The following is a 19016-nucleotide window of genomic DNA, read 5'->3' on the forward strand; positions in this document are numbered from 1 at the left end:
TAGGTGGTCTGAATTGCTCATTACTCTCATGCCATCGGATTTGGGGCAGCAAGTTAAGCAGTGTGCACAGAGCTCTTGGGCATGCAGTCAGAAGAGGAAAACATTATCCTTTGTGCTCCACTTTTCAACAGTTCTTGCATCATTTCCTTAATGTACGGTGAGCTGAGATGCAAGCCATCAAACAAGCCCTTAGAAATTCTCTTGGGGCTGCTCTTCTCAAGCGTTGTCTAGCCAGACACTGTGGGATGTTCTTTTGCTGTCTGAGAATGTCCCCCTCTTAATGAACAACTTTCTTCTAAGAAAGCACTTCTGTATCTTTTATGCAAAGACTTTGTTAAAATACTTCGCAATTATTTAAATTGTACCTTGGCTAAAGCAGCATGCTAGAGAGAATTCAGCCAGGCAGCAAAGAGGTTCAATTTAGGGAAGGGGATGGTGTTTCCCCTCATTAATGTGTTTCGGAGGTAAAAAATGTTTTCTGCAGCAAAATGCCTCTGACAGCAAGTTTGTATGGGTCTGTCCCTGAATGTTCCTTGACTACTTTCTTTTTAGTTTAACAAAGGCTGTATATCATGCATCAAACTTCTGATGTATTTTTACAGTATTACAAATGCAATGCGTTTCATACAAAAGATCATTTATAACATGAGTTTTAATATAGCACAACTATAAGACTTCTTCCTAAGACTTCTTAAGCTGCAGATATATAAATGCCCTCTTCTGCATTTTCAGGTATTATCAAAATCACTCAAATACAGAGTCCTAGGTATGACATCAACTGGAAAAAGAGAAGCACTCAGAGTACTGATTTTTGCATATGAAGAAATTTTTCATTATACAGACAATAAGTACTGTATAGACAATTCATGTCTATCAGTCCTCACAGATCCTGCCTGGTTTCTTTTTGAGTGTTTCTTCTTCCTCACACTGGAGGCCTTTGTACATCAAAACTGCACAAACTCTGTTTTATTAGTGTAGGACAAGCACTCAGGGTGGACAACATGGAAGTGTTTTATAGCCATGCAAATACTGATACAGGAAGGCTAAAGTGCAAGGCTATTCTATACTAGCTAAAATATATCTATGCAAGAAGGAGTAGTAGTACACCTATGAAGCTATAAAATTACTACAGGTGTGCATGTGTATACCCACATATACACACCTACCTTGCAAAACAGCATGATCTGCCAAAAATGGTATGTCCAAATCCTCACCTTCATTACAGGGGTGGTGCGACTTGTGTGAACCTGTTAAGATTTTGACCAACTTTTCAACCTCAAGAAACCATATGCAGGGCTCCGGGCTGACATCTCTAGACGCTGACCTGCCCGTAAGCCCTCACCTGATTCAGCAAGCCGGGAAGTGACCTGGCTCCCGAGCAAGGCCTTCTTCAACGGAGAGCCCGCGCGCGGCGGACAGAGGGGCGGCACCAAGCCTGCGAGGGCTGCAGGGAGAGGCGGGTTCCCTCGGGGGAGCCGGCAAGACCGACACCCTGCACCCATGGACACCACCTGCCCCCTGCTCCCGCCGCCTCACACCCATCCCTCCTCCCCTCGCACCACCCTTCCCTCAGGCCTCGCCCCGCCTCGCCGGCTGCCCTGACGTCACTTCCTCCTCGCGTCGCCCGCGCTTCCGGGTACCGCTGAGTGCTTCCGCCTGCGCGTTTCCAGGGCAACGCGGCGCCCCGGTCTCCCGTGAGTACCGGCCGGCGCCCGGGGGGTGCCGGTGGGGGGCTCGCTGCCTCTCATGTCGGCAGCGCGGTGCCCTCGTTACCAACTGGGTGTTCTAGGGAGGGGCTGCAGGGCCCGCGGCGGCCCCTCCTCGGCCCCCGCTTGCCGGAGGCTGCGCCGCTGCGGTCTCGGGGCGGAGCGCATGTCGCGCCCCGTCCCGGTAACTCTGCGCGGCTCCTCGGGCGGCCGTGCTGGCTGGGGAGGCACCGGTGGGCCTGCTCGCCCGGGAGGGGCCTGGAGCCCCGGAGCGCGGCGGGGACCCAGGCGGGAGTGCGGCGTGGGCCTGCAGGGTCCCGGGGCACCGCCTGGGCTCTGGCCTCCCGCGCTGCCGGGTGAGGAAGCGGTGCCTCGGGTATTTCCCTGCAGCGGAGGGAGGAACGGTTAGGCAGGTGCCGGTCCCGGAGCCCAGGAGTAGGGCTGCGATTTTACGTGTTGGAGCTCGGCCAAAGACCCTTTCGTGTCCCCTTGCCACAGATCGGGGCAGGGGCCCTCCTGGTGACCGCTCTGAGGGGAGGTGTGTGAGGAGCACGTCTAGTTCCGCTGCCCAGCAAAGCTGTAATGGTTAAGGGAGTGGTGTCTAAATCAAAGGGTACTGCACTGTGCCGTCTTTTATCCGTTGAACAGTTTTATCTTGGGTGGCACCGTGTATTGGGAAAAGGAATGGTATAGCTATCATATAGAAGTTTATTATGATAGATTCAAACAAGTGCTTAATCATTCTGTCTTAACTTCGTTGTGCAGCTTGACTCAGTGGGACCGGTTAACATCAAGAGATGTCAACTCCCCCTCTCGCTGGGGCAGGCATGCCGCCTGGTGCTTTCTCAGGGACGCAGGCTCAGGCAGCTAGGGAGGTAAATACGGCTTCTCTCTGTCGAATTGGCCAAGAGACTGTGCAGGACATTGTATTTCGAACCATGGAAATCTTCCAGTTACTGAGGAACATGCAGGTGAGAAATAACATTTTCTTTCAATGGTCTTCAACTTCCCATGTTTTTACCACCAGCTGCCAGTCTATGTAGTCACAGGAGGTAGCTTAGGACATTTGAATACATAACTTGATCAAACTGCTTTGAAAAGGGGGATTGATTGGAGAAGTGGATACTACTCTTAAGATATATGCTTACTCCTGTACGTTAAGTGAAGATGGAGAGCATTCAGAAATGCTGAAATATTCTTTCCCACAATGAATGTACTCCAAATACACTTAATATCTGTGTTTTCCTTTATGAATAGTGAAGTCTGTTTATATGCCAGTTACATTTCTCTGTTTTTGTTAACATCTGGGGAGTAATTTTGAGGAATTTTTACAGATCTTGTTCTGTTGTATTTTCCACCTAGAACTTTTTGCTATGAAAGTGGACATAATCCTTATTTGTGGCTGCTTAATGAGAAAATGTACAAACTTTAGTTGTGTTTCTCTGTTGAGAACAGAAGGCAATAATCACTCCCATTCCCTCTGTATTTTCAAGACTCTGGCAGTTTCCTTATGTAGTTATCTTAGGAATAGGTATATGTACTTAGAGTTTGCTAACTATCAACTTGCTTTGATTGTGTCTCTGAATTGTGACCTGGGGTTGAGTCTCAAAGTGTAATACTTAGGTAACAACAGTGCCATGCTTAAGCTTTTTGAAGACATTAACTGGAAAGAGTTACACAGGGATTGACAAGTGACCAAGCTGTAGAATACATAAAGTTGATTGACAACAGTGATTTGGCACATCAGATGAGCAGAAAAATACAGAATTTTTCTAATAAAAAAATAGACATTTCAGTGATTTCTGTGGGAATAGTGTGGTTGTCTTATTTTAAAATGTACAAAACCTCCTCTGATTTAGTTTGTTTATTTTGTGTGACAGAAACTTTAACGTAGTATTTTTAACATTTTGGGGTTTTGGTTCTCTAAGTTACCAAATGGTGTTACTTATCATACTGGAACATATCAAGACAGACTGGGAAAGCTGCAGGAACATCTCCGTCAGCTATCAATACTCTTCAGAAAACTGAGATTAGTCTATGACAAATGCAATGAAAACTGTGCTGGGCTCGATCCTGTTCCCATAGAAGTAAGTATCTTTATATATAAATTACAAATCAGAATAAGCACTCTCTGCTTAGCATATCATCTGTTCTTGTGAGGTGCAAGAGACTCATAACAAACGAGTTTTAAGTGAGACTGGAATTGTTTAGTGGACTGAATTCTGTTTATTACTTGGAGCTGGTTGAAAGATTGTGAAACTTTCACATTAACGTCATCAATTCTTACCAGTTGGGAGGGATCCAATTTTGAAATCAAGCTTCATTTAAAATTTTAGCCTTTTTCCTCAGGCTTCTTGGTACATTCACCAGTTTGTTTCCCCTAGGTAAAAAAAAAAAGGGTCGGGGACAGCTGTTGTTTTTTAAAGAGCTTGTTATAGTGGGAAAAAGTCTGCTTTAAGCTCTCACCTGCCAGCCTAGCTCTCTAAATAATAAGGATTACTCCTTTGCTCTGGCCATCAGTCTGTGCCTCCTCAGTTCCCTCACTCGGCTACTCTTAACCTGCTGAGCCAGTATGAACCAAATCTGAATGTGTAGTGGTGATGGAAAAGTAACAGTGTAAGACTTCCAGGTTGGAGGATTGGCCAGAGTTTTTCCTAATAAACTTTTCCTTATAAGTTGTTTCTAATTCCTAGTAATACTCTTAAAACCTGGTTTATGTTACGATTTGAGTTATTACAGTTCTATATTAACCAGAACTGTGAATTCTTTAATTACTAAGCTCTGGATTTTGAGGATAAATCTTTTTTCATGGTTTGTTGACTTGTATGCAATAGCTGAATACTTGTGTCCCCTTTAAAAGCTGTTGATGTGTCTTGTTTTCACATGCAGTTGAGATGAGGTGGGGTTGGTCTTTTTTTTTTTTTTTTTTTACTTTTCGCAGCTTTTTCCTATCACAGCATGAAAAAGAATCTCCACAGAGAAAATGAGTAGTCCCTTTAAGCTTTTTTTAATGCAAGGTGTCACTGATACTTTATGCACAGCAGAGTTTTGTGTTGATACTTGGAATTCTTTTTTCTTTTATCTATGTAGTCTTTGCTGCTCTGAAGTTAATAGAATGCCTGCCTCCTCATGTTTTATTAGTTAGGGTGAGCAAGAGTGACACACCATTCCTCTTCAATCAGTTTCCTTAAATTCTTATTTCATCTTTTCAATAATAGTCTCTATCATGATTTAATGACTGACATTCTAACCATATCTTTAAAGAATATCAGCAAATCTTTTTTTAAACAGTCAAGAGAAGTCAGTACCTACTAATATTTCTTAGTCTATTATTACTGACATAAATGTTTTTATATTTTTGCATTAATGTCTACTACCAGTGTAATAGGTATTCTTGCCAAATTTCTGTTAACCAACATAGCAAGGCATGAGGTAATTGTGAAGCGTATCTGGCTACGAAGTTCTCTAATTCATTCAATTTCCTGCTTAATTTGTGTGTTAGGTTGCTTTTCTTTGGGTTTTTGTTTTTTTTTTTTCTACTACCTTTTCTGAAAGATGGGAGATTTTCAAAGGAAATGTTCTACTTTGAGTGGTACATTATTCTCCCATCAGAGAGGGGAGTTTTTTTCCAAGAGTATTTAGCAGCCACACTACTTCTGCTTTATGATATGCAAATGTAGTTCGTTGTTAACCTTTACTACATTTTCATGGCAGAGTTTAGTGTGGTAATTTTTGTACATTTTGATAATCTTAATAAGAATGGCCTACAAAAATTTTTGTATAGAAGGAAATTAAATTTTCAGTGGGTTAAATCAAAGTAAGTTTTCCATCAAAATGCGGAAGGATGCTGCTGAATCCTTCATAATATTATACCTCAACCAAAGTAACAAGTAATGCATGTGATGAGCAAGTTGCTCCCAGACTTCTAAACTAGTGTTTTCTTGCTCATTTGCATCAATTACTAGTCTTTCATTTGTCTGTAATGTGTATGTGAACAAGGATATGATTTTGCTATCAACATTAGCTTTTCTCATTTCAGGACAGAAAAATCAACAATAGATTGTAGACTTTGTGGATGTATGTTATGTATAAAATGTTAAAGCTTGTAATTATTTTTGAATAAGCTGTTAGTAGCTTGGGAGTGTTCTGACACAGAAGCATGTATTTGTTTTTTACTATATTAACTGATTTTTTAAGAAGGGAACGTACATTAATTCTCATTTAGAAACTTTTTATCAAAGACTTTTGACTTTGTAGAGGCTTACAAAAGATATAGTACACTGTGTCCTTGAGGAGATTACAGTGGGAGAATTCTAACAGGAAAAACTCCTATTAGGTAATTGTGAGCCTGGTTTTAAGAATAGCCAAACAGGGGCCCACTAAAATAGCAAGTCATAATTAGGGTATTAACCAAATAGCTATGTAAAGCCAGTCATAATTATTTTTAGTATATCACTGAAATTCTTTATAATAATGATAACTTCATGTGTGTTGTATTTCGTAGTGTGGAATAGTAAATTTTAAAATCACAGTCTACAGCATTGAAGAATACAAGGATTACCTGTGATAAACATCTTAAAATATGAAGACTGGGTTCTGCCTGCAGTTGTGAAATTGCTTAGGTCTAGGCATGGTAATATGTGGGATTGTGTCTTTTTGAAGCACATCGTTTTCCTCGAGAACCAACTGAGGTCATTGCAAGGCCTTTGGGTTTGAGGTGAAGAAGTAAGCCTGTCTCCACTTCCTCCTGGGAAGTTTGAACTTCTGGAGAAAATGGTAGTACCTTATGTATCTCCTGTATCTCCTGTTTTCAGTTGCTTTTTTTTGTCTTTTTTTTCTTTTTTTAAATTATTTTTTTTAGCTAGTGTTTCTTGTCTTCACAGCAACTTATTCCATATGTTGAAGAAGATGGCTCCAAGCATGATGATCGTAGTGCTGCAAGTCAGCTTCGTTTTGCTAGTGAAGAGAGAAGGGAAATCATGGAAGTAAATAAGGTAACAAATTTGAAATTAATTTGCATAAAACTGTCACTTTGTCATTCCAAAGCTTAAATTTCTAGATTGCTGTACTAAATGCAGCATGTGTGATGACTACCATCAAACTTGGTAATAAATACTTCTTGCACGTAACTATTTCAGAATTGCCTTTTAAGCTATTCTTTTTAGCTGTACCTCTGACTGCAGAATTTAGGTTTCCTGACAGTTTTAACTTGTGCCTCTTTTTAAACAGATATATATTCTTCTGAATACAGTGTATTATGTTTATGTTTAAGTCACTAGATATCGGCAGTACAGATTGAGGTGAGGTGCCTGTTGAACTTACTTCTCTTAGGCATTAAAAAAATGGGTATTGAACATCAGATGTGTAAATATTATCACAGTGATGTGCGTTGGTAAAGATTTTCAGGTCTACTTTCTGTATTTTGACAGTTTGAGGAAGACCATTCCTTTTGTTAAATGTAACATTTATTGAATCTTGACACATTCAGAAAAAAATGTGCTATGTATGATAAAGATGCTGTTAAAATTTCAGTTTGAGTGGCAGTATGCAATTGAGTACAATTACTAAAGGTGGATTCAAATCTAAAAATAAATACGCTGTAGTAAATGCTAATATAATATTGAGATTAAAAATATGTAGTTTTACAAGACCACAATTTTGAACATTGTTTCTTCAATCTGTGAAGTACAAAGGTGGGAATAATTAAATATTTCTGCAGCTGTAATATCCATAAATGCTTGGTAAAAAGGAGGCATAATCTACAAAAATAGCCAAACAAAGGAAGTACATTAGTAAAATATTTCTTTATGGAGAGAATAATTGATGGATTTTCAGCTTTTAAAATATTTCCGATATTTTAATTTGTCTTCAACAATTAAGAGATGTACCGAATTTTTCATAACGCATTTATGTAGAAAAAAGCCTGCATATTGTACAGGACAAAATGGGGACTACATGAATTTAGAGAAAAGCAGTTGTCAGCTGTCTTGTTGTATTCTTTCTGTTCAGTGCTGATGTAGCAGGGTTGTATATATTATATTGTATGTAATGTTGTACTGTGAATTTATGCACATTTATTTGCAATCTTTAAGTGTTAATAAGCTTAACTGTCTATATTTGCTGTGGTTTTGATAGTTTTATGACATGTTTTTGCCCTTGTTGTTGTACTTGTATGCTAATATGCTTTTAGACCTCCTTGGTGTGATCTTGTGAAAAGAATTTCAGAAATGTTTAAGATGAGTTCTAAACCTTAAAGAGGTTAATGGTGTTACAGAAATAATTACAAATGGTAGTAAATTTGTAATTAAGAATGTATGCATACATTCACTTAAATCTGGTCTGAAATCCTGTACTTAAATCATCGTAGAATCATAGAATGGTTTGGGTTGGAAGGGACCTTAAAGATCATCTAGTTCCAACCCCCCTGCCATGGGCAGGGACACCTTCCACTAGACCAGGTTGCTCAAAGCTGTCGTGGTTTGAGCCCAGAGGGCAACTGAGCACCATGCAGCTGCTCACTTCCCCCTTAGCGCTTAGGAATCGAAATAAGAACAGAGAGAGATGACTCACCCATTATGGTCATGGGCAAAAGACAGACTCATTAGGGGAAGAAAAAAAATAGCATAAATTTAATACAGACACTAACAACAACAACACTTAACAGACAGAGTAGGACTGTGGGAAGCATTACAACATCTTAAAAACACCTTCCCCCATCCCCCACTTCTTCCCAGGCTCAGCTTTGCTCCCGCTATCTCTACCTCCCCACCTCCAGTGGTGCAGGAGGCAGGGAACGGGGGGTGTGGTCAGTTCTGCCACTTCTTCCGCCTTGGGTGGGGCGGAACTTCTGGCATTCGTCCCATGCTCCAGGGTGGTTCCCCTCTCACAGGAGACAGTCCTCCACAAACTTTCTCCAACATGAGTCCCTCCCAGTGTGGGTCTCCCCTGCATGTTGCAGTCCTCCCAGTGCTGAGTTACAACAACAGGGCTGCTTCTCCCCACAGAGTCCTGACCTCCTTTGGGTGCAGTCACCTGCTCTGGTCTGGGACATTTCCAGGGAGGGGGCATCCACAGCTTCTCTGGGCAACCTGTGCCAGTGTCTCACCACCCTCACAGTAAAGAATTTCTTCCTTATAGCTAATGTAAATCTACCCTCTTTCCATTTAAAATCATTACCCCTTGTCCTATCACTATAGTCCCTGATAAAGAGTCCCCAGCGCTCTCAACCTGTCCTCATAAGGAAGGTGCTCCAGCCCTCTGATCATCTTCATGGCCTCCTCTGGACTTGCTCGGGCAGGTCCATGACCTTCTTGTGTTGGGGACCCCAGAGCTGGACACAGCACTGCAGGTGGGGTCTCACGAGAGTGGAGTAGAGGGGGAGAACCACCTCCCTTGACCTGCTGGTCACACTGCTCTTGATGCAGCCCAGGATAACAGTTGGCTTTCTGGGCTGTGAACGCACATTGTCTAGATCTAGTTTTCAGATTTTCCACGGTAAATCTTCAGAAGATAGTTGAACTTTCTCCAGTATTTTTGTGGACAAATATTTACTAACTGCTGCAAAAGAAATTTAAACTTCTAATTTTGAAAGTGCACTGAATTTCTTCTTTTGTCTCTCCAGCTGTGTAAGCACATCCACTACCCGTTTCAAAGTTCAAATTCTAATACATTACGGGGTTTTTATAACAAGAAATAAAAAAATTCTTATTTTTGCAAAGAAAAATCACTCTAATCTGGTTAATTGGTCTAATTTCTGGCACTGGCTGCTGGGCTCATATAGCCCTCTCTGGTTCTTAGCTAGCACTCGTGACAGCTTTTCAATCCTTTGTAGTACATAATGTCCATCTTCAACTCAATTTTGCTTAATTTATTTTAGTAAAATTTCAGTAATACAAGATGTTGATGAAGACACTGTGATGGGGAAACCAACATGACAGATGAAGAAGCTTTTTATATTCTTGACCCACTATCTTTTCTTCCTTCAGCTCGTTATCCTGCTCTCACCTGGTCCTTTTTGCTGTAATAGGCAGTATTTTTTCAGTCTTGCTTGTTGCTGGTACCAAAAACCACATTATTGCAGTAACCCACTACTTTGACACTACTGAGACATTTGAATTCTTAGACCTTTCATGGATCTCTTAATTGTGCCCTTCTTGTTGTGATATACCAGCCAGTCTGATCTCTTTAGTGGCTCTGGATGTATGTAAAAGACACTAACTGTCTTGTAGTATGGAGCACAGCCAAAACAAGTAGATCATATAAACCTTGTGGATCACATATATTCTCACACAAAAACATCCCTTCTTCCAGCAACCCTGACTTGAAACATAGCAGCTCTGCTTTGCCACCGCAGTTGTCCAGAAAAGGGAGCATCCTCAGTGGAGAAGGCGCGGACCGTTATGTATTTCCTATACTCACCGTCTCGCTCATAGCATCTTTTGGTCTTATTTATTTATTCTGCTAAACTAGGCCTGTCTTTTAGGTTAGAAAGTTTAATGCGTTCACCTTGGCTAAGAAGTACTTGTCCATTAATTTAAAATATAGATCAGTGTACAAGGTAATGAATTTCTGTCCTAGCAATTCAGTAATATTTAGCAACTGTAGGTTTAAATAAATCCTACTAAGCTTAAAAACAAAAGGGATCTTTGCCAGCGCTAAGAAGAGTGCACCGTTATTACAAAGCAACCAAACAAACAATTCATTGAGCACTGTGACTACCTCTACCTTTTGTACTAAACAATTCTCTCCTGCCGTTCCCAAAAGTGTTGCTTATTGCTTTTATCTATTTGCTTTCTGAGATTGTAAATTGTTGAGGTTGTTGCCTCTTCTCTGGAATAAATAATTTACTGTTCCAGAATCAGTTTAGCAATTGCATTGGTCTACTAATACAAGTCCTGACCCAGTTTTCACTGAACATAATTACTATTTGCAACAATTGGAAGCTGTTACCAAAATCTCCTTGCTTGTCTTCTTATTTTTTTGAGTCTTTAATGTTCTATCTACAAGTTTTTTACCTTCTAAGTATAGCATCTTCTGTAATATTTTCAAGATGTCAGGTTCACCTTGGGTCCATAGTCTTGTAGTACATTTGACAGGACTTAAGACAGAAAATATCAAATCACAGACCGAGAACACTTTCATCTGTGTTGCTGCCTTGTCAGCAGTTTTCTTTACTGCTTGTTTTTAGCAGTGGAGCAAGTAGAGCTTTGTTTTTTTAGATGCTGTAGGTCTGGTTTCAAATGAAGTACTTAAGAAAACCATCATTTAGTTAGTAGTCTCAATATATTTGGGTGAAAATGATGTGAAATATCATTAGGATGTTCCAGGTGACCCTTTAGAAAACAGTCATGTTTGATATTCTTAAATAATCTTTGCTGACTGGTTAACAGTGACCTTTCTAAGAGGGGAAAAAACAATATACGTGACAGGCTTTTAAGTTAAGCTGTTGCAAGTGTAGCTCTGTCCTTTTTTAATAAGCCATGGTAGCTGATATTGTTTAAGGAAGTAGTCCTTAAAATGACAGCAGTTTACAATTAGTCTTCCTCTTTGGAGAACTTTACCTGAAATCTACTTTTGACTATACTGGAAAACTGCATTCCTTTTAAACTATCTTTCATGCTGTTTGCATCTATTTTTAATTTGTTTTGTATTTGTAGAGTCTTTTTTTACCCAAAATATGAATGTGCACCAAGGAATATTTTAACAAAAGGGGAAGAATTGTTTATTTGAACACCTTCTTAGAAGATTAATATGTGCTGGGGGCAGTTCCACCCTGTTTTGGGTACCCAAACTGGCTGTCTGCAATGGTAGAATCATAGAGGAATTTAGGCTCAGTGGGAGGTCTGGAGATTATCTGATTCAACTCCCAGCTGAAAGCAGGGCCAAACACCAAAGTTAGATCCAGTTGCTCAGGCTTGTATCCAATAGCATTTTGAATACCTGTAAGGATGGAAATTCTGTCCTTTCTGGGCCCTTCTTCAGTGTCGACTTTCACTGTGAAAGTTTTCCTAATGTTACATTGGAATTTTCTTCGTTGTAATTTGTGTCTGCTGCCCCTCATCCTTTTGCTGTGTACATTCAAGAAGAGTCCAGCTTTGTCTCCTCTATGATCTTTATAAGGTAGCTGAAGACAGCATCACAATCCTGCCTTAGCCTTCTCTGCTTGAGACTGAACCAGTATAGCTTTAATCATGTTGGTGGCTTTCCACTAGACATTCTCCAGTATGCTAGTGTTTTGTATTGAGCCCCAAATTGGGCAGTTGTTCTCCAGAGACAAATCGAGGAGAACAACAATTTCACTTGACCTGGTAGGTTCTTGCTAATACAGCACAGTGTGTGGTTAGTCTTCATTGTTGCAGAAAGATCCACTGCTGATACATGTTCAACTTGTCAGAAAGTTTCAAAAAGGACCTCAGGTCCTTTTCTGCAAATTTGTTTTCTATTCAGTCAGCCCTCTGCCTGTGCTGTTGTGTGAGTTTGTTCTGTTTTCAAGTGTAGGATGTTGCTTTAAATAAAGTTCCAGAGATAGGTGTTGGCCTGCCTTTCCCACCTGCTGAGTTCCCTCTGAATTGGACATCCTACCACTGAGTGTATTGACCACTTCCCCCAATTTGGTATTGTCCACAAATTTGATACTTTGATACAGTGATTAGGTCATTAAGTGTGGATAAGGCATTAATAAGGATATTAGGAATATTGACCTTAGTATCAATCTTGAGAAACATCAAGAGTGACCAGCTGCCGCTTGGTCTTAATACTGATGATCACAACAATTAGAATCCAGTAGTCTAGCCAGTTTTCCATCAACCTTATAATCCACATCTCTCCAGTTTGGCTGCAAGGATACTATGAGAGACTGTGTCAAAAGCCTGACTAATATGAAAGTAAAGAAAATCCCCTGACCTCCCCTTGGCCACACAGCTAGTCAATTCTGAATAGAAGGCTATCATGTTGATCAGGCACAACACATCTTTGGTAAATCCAGGATGACTGTTTCTAGTCACCTTATCATTCATGTGTCTGGATAGGACTTCCAGAAGGATTTGCTGCATAGTCTTTCTGGGATCAGGGGTGAGGCTGACCAGCCTGTAGTTCCTGTAGTTTTCTGCATCCCCCTCTTACTTTTCCTGAAGATGAGTTGAGGTGTTTCCTTTTTCATCAGGAGCCTCTTCCCATCTCCAGTAAAAAATTATGTAAAGTGGTCTTGCAATGTCATCAGCCAGGTCTCTCAGCACTCAGATGCATTTTATTACATGCAATGAAATATTTCCTTTTCGGTTTCATATAAAGTGTTGCATGCAGAGTTTTTCATGTAGCTTCCTATATCAAAACAATATCATGGTTACAAAGCTGAGAAAAGTTAGAAAACACCAAGCTTAAAGCTGTCTGTCCCCTTTTGCCTTTGTATAAATGCATATTATACAACCTTTATTACATTATCACATTTGGTTCCTCTCCACCCCACCCCTTGCTTTTCTGGAAGAAAAGCTGTTCTGCTTTTGTTGCAGAGTAGGCACTGTTTAGATTGAATCAGTATTGTGATAAATAAGATTATATGAATCCTGGTTTATGTATTGTGTAGCTTGCATTGAGGATATTGAATAAGCAAGAATTTGGGAACGAGAAGGAAGGATTTAATGTGAGTAATGAGTAAGTAACTGAAGGCTGCTCTTGAAAACTGGATTTTTATCCTTGTCTAACACAAAATGTCTGTGGTAGTTGTTCATGCTTTCCCTTATGGGTGGTGATAGCTGTCCTTGGAATACGTGGGAAGCTGTTAAAATACGAAGTTGAGTGGTGGACTTGAATCTTAGATGTCTCTGGACAAAGTTAGTGGGCACTCCAGTTTTATCCATAGTGTTCCTGTGACTTAGTTTGCTATCTGTAACTGAGGATCATACATCTGTGTGATTTTCACGTTAAGAATGGGGATGTAATGCTGAGGAGTGTGGTGGGAGAAGCACCTTGGAGAATGGATAATTCCATTACAAGCTACATAGCTTAAAGGGTACTCAGTAAATAAGACCTTAGACTTCATCGTTGAATGATAAATTGGTTTGAAGAAAACATCCATCTGTTTTAATGAACACACTCCTCTTTGAACAACAGAGCAGTGGATACATGCAATTGCTGTCTGGTTCAATACGTGAAAAGTATTGAGCATGCAGTGGAGCACAGGCTGTCACTGGTGCCTCTGCTCGTTTCAGGAACAAAGAGTTATGCATGCAGAAGGAGCAGTTTTCCTTTCAGCTATCAGGTGAGGAGGGAGACAGAAAACCCAGTTTCTCATTTCCAGTAAGGGTAGAACAATTATGCCTGTGAATGACATCAGGAAAAGCTGTAGTTATTGAACAGTAAGTGTGCTTATGTTTAATTGTACAACAGTTAGTGTATTAGTGATTAATACTTTTTATCCATTTTAAAAAGATATTATATGGGTATGTGAATTTATTATGATGTAAAGTGGGCCTTGGTATGAATTGAGTAGCCATAAGTTAGAACATCACCTGGCAGTTTTAAGAGCGAAGTGTTGAGGCATTTTTTCTATCTTTTTTTTTTCCCCCTGCTGTTTGCATATAACATTGTAAGTCTTATGACTTTAAAACTGAAGGAAAAAAAAGATAAGGTTTTTTTGTCTCCTTACTTCAGATTTCATTATGAAGGACTCACTTAAAAAAAAAAAAAAGAGCAGTGTAAATTGCCAGAGCAGGCTTTACTTTTTCTTGCCTATCACAAACATTGTGTTTCTGTAGAAATTTCTAGTGTTTGATTTACATAGAAAAGCAGAGGCCATTGTCACCTTCATAAGACTTTCAATAATCACTTCCTACAGCAGTTTAACGGTCAGGAGGAGTAACATGCTCATGAAGAAGATGATGCAAGTTCTCTCTGCAGTAGAGCCATAATCAACAAAGTAAACATAATTGTTTTAATTTTGCTGAGGTTTATGCAAGTAAAGGTAATACTATTATTAATATTTAATGCTTTATTAGACTTAGATGTAATTCTGGCCTGTACTGTTGCAGGTCTTGAACAGAGCAAGTAAAAATTATAGCTGGCACGGCATTCGGGAGAATGATCTTTTATATAAGATTTTCAGGATGGAAACACCTCTTTTTCTTCTTTTTTCTTAAGCAGAGGAAGTGTCTGTACAACAAAGGCAAGTACTGTTGATGTTTTTACAGGCATCAGTTGGAATATAATCTTACTCTTCCACAGTGTTTACACTATTATCTTTGCCTGAAGAAGGGACATTTAACAAATGGATTGAGTGCAGAATAATGACTCATAGTGATGTTAAAATGTGAAAGATAGATGAGTTTAAGATGAGGAGAGAGATGGGAACAGTGTGCAAAGGAAAGTTCTGATACATCTGTGATAGAAAGTTGTGGATTGCACCAATTTCAAATGAAATGAAAGTGAACCAGAAATGAGTTTAAGTCAAAAACTGATTTCAGTCAAAGTTGAAATTACTGTGTCCTACTGAACCCAAATCTGTATGAAACATGTCAAGTTCTTTATGGCATGTTCCTTGAAAGACAGCTGTTTTCTGGATGTATGTTATGTTTCTCCTGCTTTGTTTCATTTATGTGGGTTTTGTGCTTCTGTACATGTTTTCATAAATGTCCTACCTGACCTAAGCCTACTGAAGTCTCATTAGTTACTGGAAGGTCAGTCCTTGCCAACTCCATCATGCTGGCCATAGTACTTGCAGTGTCAATCAAAATGGATAGCTAATTACATTGAAAATTAATATCACCAAAGAAGACCCCTTAGGATTTGGTTTAGGTCAGGTCACTTGTCTGACAGAGAGGGCCTAACAGAAACATGCCTGTCAGATGTAAGGTGAATTTAGATCTCTTAAACTCATTATAAACTGCCTGATGTAAGATAATTTTACTGTGCTATCTTAAAACAGATAAAGTCAGAAGCTGTAGCATATATGTAGAATTAGGTACCTTTTCTTGTTTCATACAACTGTTAATCCTGAGAAGCAGTCCAGAGTTCAACTAAGTCATTTCAGTAGAAGGAGGAAAGAGTGGGAGACAACTTGCAAGCAATCTGTTCAAACGAAAATTTGTCATTGGTACAGAAGCTGCTTACAGAACTTGCCCATTTCCCAAGAAGGCCATTTCACCTGGTTAGACCTGAGTTGAGATGTTCTTACTGGCTCAGCAAAGTCTTAAACAGAGGCCGGCACTGACAGTGGTGCAGAACATATGAATTATGTAGTACTTTGTGGTGTGGACCACTGTCGGAGACCGGTAACAAAAGATCACTCTATGCATTTCAATTAGGAGACCATACGCTCTGAAGTGGATTTTTCCCCTCTCTTTATTCTTTTTTCAGCATAGCAATGCAGAGATGGTGCTTCATCTTAGATGTTTTTTTTCTGTCTCTAGAAAAAGTAGAATAGAAGAGCTAAGAAAATAGTTCTTCACTGAAGACAAGGATCTAAAATTATCTTCAGATAAATAAAGTAATAATTGCGTACTTCTTGTCTTTACAGATGCTTTGAAAACAAATGAAATCCAATTTGAAGGTTCCCCTGTCTAGCACCAAGTAAAGATCAAGCAATTTACAGTTTCATAACACTTGCACAAGAAATGAAAACAGTCTTACAGAATGAGTCTTTTGGGCGTAACTTATGTAAAGTTCGTGTGAGTGTACCTAGTAACAGTATTTAACAGTACAATTAGACATGGATGGAGAGAGAACACTATCTGCGTATCAGAGGTTAATGGTTCTTTCTGCAACTTGAACAACCATCACTGACTGCTCAGCCTTCATTTCTATCGATGAAGGCTTTGAAAAAGCATGAAATGGCATGTCCTCAGTATCAGTGAGTGACAGCTTGCATTAAACTAGTAGTTTGATGTGACATTCATTGATTTCTCAAAGATTTAATGTTGAGGATGGCAAACAAATATGTTTCAAAATGGCACAGGTAGGAACATACTTATCCCTCTTGTGCTTTTTCAAGCATAAAGATCTTACATTATGAGCTTTTGTAGGGAGACACTTGCAGTTCTGTCATTTGGATGCTATGGTAACTACATGCATCTCAGTTTCTCTCTTGTCTTTAGGACTTGGATCTCTGCTGTATGTCGTGAAGTCTGGGATTAGCAAATGGAAAATAAAGAAGCATTAGATAAATGGACGTAGTTATCTTTAAAATACTTTTTAGTCTGTCAAATGCTTGATTAGAAATTCCGAGTTAGTGTGCATGAACTGACCTACATCTGTTTTTACATCCTTCTTAGGAGTCTGGACTTGAGTGTTGTTTCTCCTTCCAGGGAATGTGTCCACCAAAGTCTGTGTTCAGGAATATTTCCCTTACACAAAGTACTATGTTCCCCATGTAATCTAAGACTAATTATTACTTCAGACCTTTTTTACAGGTCCGAAGTGAACAAGATCTCCTTTTTTTCCTCTGGACTTCTTTCCCAGGTGACCAGCTGGGCAACTTAAAAATACTGGTGTTCTGTCCACATCAAAATTCAGGAGACTGATTTTCAGGATATTGCTTCTTTTGTTGCTTCCTTTTATCACTGTTCCAGTTACTTTGGTCATATTACTGATCTGAGTCACCCTTTTAATGTATTGCCATTTGTGTAATGCAAATAACAAAGTTATGTCAAACCTGAAACATTTGGAATAGTTTGTCCTCTTTTGACAGTAGCAAGTCTTTCCTGTGCTTTCACTTTGCTTGGAACTCTGGACTTTCCTAATTAATAAGAAGTTTGATGTCTAACGTGAAAAGACTGACATCTTATCAAATCAGAATGAAATGAAGGACACAGGTTGTTGTTAACAATACACTGCAACTTAGTTCTTGACAGCTTTGATTTGAGCAGGAAAATTAATAAATCAGACAATAAAATGTGTATTGTTGTGAAATATGAGAGGTTAGGGAGATTGTGTGACGTCTTAATGCACTGATCTTTCTTCTGTAAAGACGTAGTTTTTAAGTTCTGGTTATGTATCCAAATGAAAGCAAGTTTGCTGTTCTGCTGCTCCTTCAAATGCTTCTGCAGTTTGCAAAAACAAATACATAATTTTAAAGAATTAAGCATGCTTGAGAATATCTGTTTCAAGGCAGGAGCCCTTAGCACATCAGGGTTGACCTACATAAGCAGAAGGGCTGGAAAAGCTTGATTGGCTTCACCTGTACCTTGTGCTTTGTTCAAACTTCTACTGTTAATCCCTTATTTTTCTGTGCACCCAAGTTATACAACATATATTCACATAAATTTACCTGTTCCTGAATTCTTTCTTCCTACTTAGTGCTATCTTTTGAATTTTGGAAGGAGAGGACCGATCCCCACAAGCCTCCAGTTTTTGAAGTTTTGATAAAAAGACTGCTGTGTAAAGAAACGGCATTCCCCCTCTAGCAACGGTCCTTAACTTTTGAGGCTTTCTTGTATTTTTGGAGTGTGCTTTAAAGAGGATGTATTATCCCACTAATACTGCTCACAGACAACTGAGAAAAAGATCCATATAGTATTTCATATCATTGTAACTTCTGTTGAATTTCTGAATGTGCTATTTGAACTGATCACAAAAAAACTTCTAATAAACTCTTCCCACAGAAACTGAAACAGAAGAATCAGCAGCTGAAGCAGATCATGGATCAGTTACGGAATCTTATTTGGGACATAAATGCCATGTTGGCAATGCGGAACTGAACAAGAAAAATCAAACTTTGTAATTGGAAACGATATAAATTTGTTTTCATATATTTAATCTTTCTAAGAAGTAACATATTTTCCCACAAACGTATTGGAGTAATGTTTGAAAAGTCTTGAAGATTAAAATGTTGGGGTTTTGTAATAACTTAAGTGGTGTTGGCTTTGTTTTTATAAAAGATTCCTCCTACAGGTTTTACATGAGTGATTCACTTAGGCTGAATATAATACAGCCTAAGTAATTTACAGTAATAATTTGGACTGCTATGCAAATGGGTGTTTTTTTAATTAAGTGTTTCTGGATTATTTTTTTTTTTTATAATACAGTTAACACTGTTTTAAAAACATATGTTTGCATGCCATTCTGCAGTGTAAACCACCTCTACAGACAGGAAAGGTCTAATTTCAACCCATTTGTCTACTGCTTGGGGTAAAAATCACTGGCATGTGATAGATCTGATCACACCTGTTTAACAGCATATGACTTTTCCCTGAAATTAGGTACAATATAATTGTCTTTTATTTCTCCTTTTGAAGGCTTTAAATCTTAACAGATAAATGTATGCCCAGTCTTATAATTGGAAATAAACAGTTAAAAATGTTCATTTTAATTAGTTTACCC

The 19016-nt window shown here is 39.2% G+C and overlaps 1 protein-coding gene across 3 annotated transcripts; it reads left to right on the forward strand.

Moving 5' to 3' along the window:
- The first annotated feature begins 1516 nt into the window (after nt 1-1516).
- MED30 (mediator complex subunit 30) lies at nt 1517-18547 on the forward strand. Of its 3 annotated transcripts, none has more exons than XM_074886871.1 (6): nt 1517-1694; nt 2472-2677; nt 3635-3793; nt 6590-6700; nt 14732-14865; nt 18299-18547. In XM_074886871.1, the coding sequence occupies exons 2-5, from the start codon at nt 2504-2506 to the stop codon at nt 14837-14839; spliced, it is 552 nt and encodes a 183-aa protein (XP_074742972.1). In that variant the 5' UTR covers nt 1517-1694; nt 2472-2503; the 3' UTR covers nt 14840-14865; nt 18299-18547. The 3 variants fall into 3 exon arrangements, with proteins under 3 accessions (XP_074742972.1, XP_074742989.1, XP_074742981.1); XM_074886880.1 differs by lacking the exon at nt 1517-1694 and adding an exon at nt 1779-2062; XM_074886888.1 differs by lacking the exon at nt 14732-14865.
- Nucleotides 18548-19016: the final 469 nt, after the last annotated feature.

This window comes from Strix uralensis, chromosome 1, assembly GCF_047716275.1.
Source record: "Strix uralensis isolate ZFMK-TIS-50842 chromosome 1, bStrUra1, whole genome shotgun sequence".
In the NCBI taxonomy this organism is placed as follows: Eukaryota; Metazoa; Chordata; class Aves; order Strigiformes; family Strigidae; genus Strix; species Strix uralensis.

What these genes read in the sequence shown, in the direction of transcription:
- MED30 (XM_074886871.1), top strand. Translation starts at nt 2,504, where the DNA reads ATGTCAACTCCCCCTCTCGCTGGGGCAGGCATGCCGCCTGGTGCTTTC. An exon ending in TCGATCCTGTTCCCATAGAA is followed by an intron (nt 3,794 to 6,589) that starts GTAAGTATCTTT and finishes TTGTCTTCACAG; the next exon opens with CAACTTATTCCATATGTTGA. An exon ending in AAATCATGGAAGTAAATAAG is followed by an intron (nt 6,701 to 14,731) that starts GTAACAAATTTG and finishes GTACTGTTGCAG; the next exon opens with GTCTTGAACAGAGCAAGTAA.